This window comes from Glycine soja, chromosome 17, assembly GCF_004193775.1.
Source record: "Glycine soja cultivar W05 chromosome 17, ASM419377v2, whole genome shotgun sequence".
Lineage (NCBI taxonomy): Eukaryota > Viridiplantae > Streptophyta > Magnoliopsida > Fabales > Fabaceae > Glycine > Glycine soja.
This window is the reverse complement of record NC_041018.1, coordinates 35372682-35377725: the sequence shown is the minus strand read 5'-3', so window position 1 is coordinate 35377725 and position 5044 is coordinate 35372682. Positions and strand designations below refer to the sequence as shown.

The window sequence follows — 5044 nt, the reverse complement described above, 5'->3', positions numbered from 1 at the left end:
TTTTTGGGTTTAGCGGGATATTATCGGAGATTCATATAAGGTTTCTCCAAGTTAGTTTTACCTTTGACCAAACTGACTCATAAGAGTCAAGCTTTTGTGTGGAATACCCAGTGTGAGCATAGTTTCCAAACTCTCAAGGAAAAGTTGACGATCGCTCCTGTGTTAGTTTTTCCTAACCCGAGAGAATCCTTTGAGGTGTATTGTGATACATCGAAGATGGGTTTAGGAGGAGTGTTGATGCAAAATGGTCGAGGAGTGGCCTATGCTTCTAGACAACTTAAGACTCATGATAGGAATTATTCCATCCATGATCTGGAGTTGGCTGTTGTAGTTTTTGCCCTTAAGGTGTGGAGGCATTACTTGTTTGGCAATAAGTTTGAGGTGTTTAGTGATCATAAGAGCCTTAAGTACTTTTTTAGTTAGAAAGAGTTGAACATGCGTCAAAGGAGATGGTTAGAGTTTCTTAAGGATTATGATTTTGAGCTTAGCTACCATCATGACAAAGTTAATGTAGTGGCTAACGCCTTGAGTAGGAAATCCCTACATATATCTAACTTGATGGTTAGAGAGTTGAATCTTCTAGAACAGTTTGGAAACCATAGCCTTGTGTGTGGAAGCATATATGATATGAAGTTTTGATGATGCCAAAGATGAGCGCGATTCAAGTCAAGAATTCATAAATGCAAGAAGAACGATGTACTTAGTTAGGATCTTAGAAAGAATTCCTTAATTGATGCTACACAGGTTTGGCTAAAGGAAATATTTTACAAAAGTTTTTTAAGAACAATTATCTTTTCATAAATATGATATTTCCTCTCTGGTAATCGATTACTAGAGGATGTAGTCGATTACCAGTAGCTAAATTGATTTATGAAACAATTTGAAAATTTTGAATTTGAATTTAAAAGCTTGTAATTGATTACACAAGGTATGTAACCGACTACCAGAAGTTTAAACTGTTTGTAACAACTTTTAGAAATTTCACTTCAAATTTTAAAAACTTGTAATCGATTACATCATTTGAGTAATCGATTACCATACACAAAAAATTCAAATTTCAAGTCTGAAGAGTCACAACTAACTGTGTAATTGATTACCACATTTATGTAATCGATTACCAGTAAGGAATTTTCAAAAATAACCCCCAAGAGTCACAACTGTTCAAGAAGTTTTTGAATGGCCATCAAAGGCCTATAAATAGGTGACTTGGGATACAAAATTCCTTAGAGTTTTTCTGAACAACATTGTCTTATCCTCTAAAAACCAAATTGTCTTATCAGTCTTAAAATATTCCTTGGCCGAAACACTTGCAAATTCAATAAGGAATCTTGATCGATCTTCAATTGTAATATCCTTCTCTTAAAGAGAGAAAATTCTTCTTCTTATTATTCAAAGAGATATGTTTAAGAGACCGAGGGTCTCTTAAGTTGGAAGGATATATAAACACAAGGGAAGGGTGTCCCTGTGTGGTTTAGAGTTTGTAAAAAGCTTTTTACAAGATAGTGAAAATCTCAAGCGGGCTGCTTGGGGACTGGACGTAGGTACAGGGGTGGCCGAACCAGTATAAAATCTGAGTTTGCATTCTCTCTTCCCTTAAACTTCTTTCATTTATTGCTATTTATCTTTTGCTTTAAAGAATTTTATTTTTTAATTGTCTTTTGAGTAATTCATATTAAGGGTGAATTGTTAATTCAAAAAGAGAGTTAAATTGTAATTGCGAATAATTTTTGTATCTTAATTCAACTCCCCTTCTTAAGATAACCGAGACCACTTGTCCAATAGAGGTTACCCCTAACAATGTGAGACTGGGAGCTTTAAGGATTAATAACAAGTTGTTAGGAGAGATCAAATAAGGCAAAAAGTTTGATCCTTTTCTGAAGACTCAGATAGAAGTCATAGATAGAGTCAGTGAAAAATAGTAAATTCAATGTGGGATCGGATGGAGTTATGAGACTTCAAGATAGGATCTGTGTTCCCAATGTGCTCGAGCTTAGGAAGATGGTCTTAAAGGAAGGACATAAGAGCAACCTAAGCATCCACCCTGGTGCTACCAAGATGTATCAGGATCTGAAGATAATGTTTTGTTGGCCCAACATGAAGAGATAGGTTAGTGAGTTTGTGTATGCATATTTAGTCTAAGATAGAACATTAGAGACCTTCAGGTAAGTTACATCCCTTAGAGATACCCCAGTGGAAGTAAGATAGTATTTCCATTGATTTTGTTGTAGGACTACCTAGGACCCCAGAGTTTTAGATTATATCTGGGTTATTGTTGACAGACTGACCAAGTCTGGTAACTTTATTCCCATTAATATAAGATTTTCCTTGGAGAAGTTGACCTCCCTATATATTAGTGAGATTGTCATATTACATGGTGTTCCATATAGCATAGTGTCTGATAGAGATTCTAAGTTAACCTCTAGATTTTGGAAGAGTCTAAACAGAGCATTGGGAACCAAGCTTAGGCTGAGTTTAGCCTACCATCCTCAGACTGATGGCCAGATTGAACATACCATTCAGTCGCTAGAGGAACTTTTGAGGGTGTGTGTCTTAGAACAAACAGGGAGTTGGGAAAGTTTTTTGCCATTGATAGAGTTCACCAATAACAATAGTTTTCACTCTACCATTGGCATGGCTCCCTACAAAGCTTTGTATGGTCGACCATAGATCTTATTCATCTCAAGAGTAATGGAGATGTGGGTCTTAATGCTCGAAACAACAAGAATAGGATGAAATGATGATTTTGAGTCAAACATAGTGGTTGGCAGAGAAAGAAGGGGTGGTGTGTGGCAGCGCAACAACAGGCGTGGCGGAAGCTTGAAGGAGAAGAAATACATATATACATCATTAATGCTAACAGTATTCAATGTCAACCTCATTCCCTGATATGTCCTTCACATAGAAAGCATACATCAATTTCTCTCTATGTGTTTCGATGTCTGCTCGAACGATGACAAGGTTGTTCTCTTGGAGAACTTGGGTTTATGTCAGAGAGCAATCCAACTCTGTTGTCTGCACACAATTCTAGCCTAACCCCCTGCATGTGTAAGTTGATGCCTCAAACCAATATGCTTAATTTAATTAATTAATGGTAATAATGTAGTATAATTTATAGCCAATATGCTTCATTTAGTTAATTACCTCACAAACCTGACATTCTATAGCTGCTTCTAAGCATTTCATTACTTGTTCCTTCTCGCTTGCAGAGTATCTAAAGCATGTCCATCTATGTGACTGATAAAATACTCCTGTAATTACATTGGTTATTAATACTAATTAATTCATCATGCCAAATGAGATATTAATACTACATTGGTTAATTACATAAAAAAAATTTGTGTAATGAAACATGGACGTACGCATCTCACATGAAACATTTGAAAGCTAGAGTATATAAAACGAGAAATTTGTGATATATAATTAAATATTTGAGAAGTTTAACATAAAATAGTGTTAAAGATGTAACGTCACTACTAAAATAAATGTCTTCGACAACAGCACATCAACGAAGGTTATATAAAAATCGTCTTAAAAAAAGCGGTGAAATTTTTGTAAATAATTGTAACTTTTCAAAGACGATTTTTTAAAAACCGTCTTTGAAAACGCTTTACTAAGTCGGTTTCTTCAAGAACCGTCTTTGAAAAGACATCTAACTATTTTAAAATGCTCGCGACCACTCACATTCTTCAAGCCAACACAAACCCTATCACCATTTCGCAAAGCAAATCCCTGTCGCCGCTGCCAATGATGAGCTCGTTAAGCTCCGACTATTCATTTGCTGGATCTATAGTTTCATCAAATTCGATTCATTTTCTAACCTTAAACTTTGGAAATATTAGATTCGAAGTTGAATCTCTCTAGATGAGATGCCGTCAGCATCTTCTCCAGCGCCTCATTATAGTTCTATCCCCTCGCCCTCATCATCTAACTCCACTACCTATTTGGTCACACGCGCCGCGACATCCACGTGTTCTTCTTTCGCCACGCGCTGACCATTGGAAGAGGTGTTCGCGCTCCACTCCTTCACGCACCCTTACTCGATGGAAGAAACGATGATGCATGTGAGAAGCAACCTCAACCACTTTTGCGTGAACTACTTCATCATGGTTTTGTTCCCGAGCCTTCTCTAGCACCCAGTCTCGATCATCGTGTACTTGGTGGCATGGTTCTTCCTCTACTTCTTCCACGACGAGTCTATGGTGGTGTTCGGCACCAGGGTGGATGATGGAGTGGTGGTGGTGATTCTTGTGGCAGCGACACTCATGGGATTGGTGCTCATTGGCGTGTGGGTGAACGTGGTGGGTTCGGGGATCGTTGGCGTTGAGTATACTAATATTTAGAGTATCTTAATGCTTGATGTAAATGAGTTTTGAAGGTTTAATGATACACTTGATTTCATTCTAACTCAAACCAACATTTAGTATGAATTTCAGTTTCACAAAGATTTGTTTCATGCTTAATGGTTTTCCCGAGAAATAATGTATATATAACTTTCATTTGCGTGTTTACTTGGGTCATGCTTTCATTCTTATTCCTTTTAGTTGGCCATGATTCATACATATGAAGGAAATTATTGTTATATTGAGTTTATAATTACTGTATTTTACAATCATTGTAGGCCTCGTTGCTGGATTTTGTGCTCTGTGTGCAATACAAAATCATGTTAGTCTTGCACTGCAATCGACTGGGAGAATATTAGCCCCAGAGGATTTGGTCGGGAAAAAAAAATTGATTGCAATCAATTATTTTAATTATTATATATAACTTTTATGTTTTTAATATCAAAATGAATTTTCTTTTAAAAAATTCAAATAAATTTATTACTTAGAATTCCTAAGGATATCACGTGTAAACATTCTTTTGAAAAATATTTTCATATATATATAGTATAGATTAAAAATGCAAACATGATTACCAACATAAATTTATTTATAAAAATGTATATGTGTATATAACTTCGATTTGGATCGGATTTCAAAATCAAATTCAAAATTTGATCCAATTCATTTTGATGTTTGAATCTATTCATTTCAATTTTAATTAG

General features: G+C 35.8%; 1 protein-coding gene across 1 annotated transcript; it reads left to right on the top strand.

The window, feature by feature from the left end:
- The first annotated feature begins 216 nt into the window (after window positions 1-216).
- On the top strand, window positions 217-4340 carry LOC114391699 (PRA1 family protein D-like). Its single transcript, XM_028352672.1, has 2 exons — window positions 217-345; window positions 4131-4340. The coding sequence occupies exons 1-2, from the start codon at window positions 217-219 to the stop codon at window positions 4338-4340; spliced, it is 339 nt and encodes a 112-aa protein (XP_028208473.1).
- The last annotated feature ends 704 nt before the right edge of the window (window positions 4341-5044 follow it).

Bases quoted from the DNA above. Each gene is read 5' to 3' on its own strand.
- LOC114391699 (XM_028352672.1), top strand. From the start codon at position 217: ATGGGTTTAGGAGGAGTGTTGATGCAAAATGGTCGAGGAGTGGCCTAT. The intron at 346-4,130 runs GTGTGGAGGCAT...AGCCTTCTCTAG, and splicing joins TTGTAGTTTTTGCCCTTAAG to CACCCAGTCTCGATCATCGT.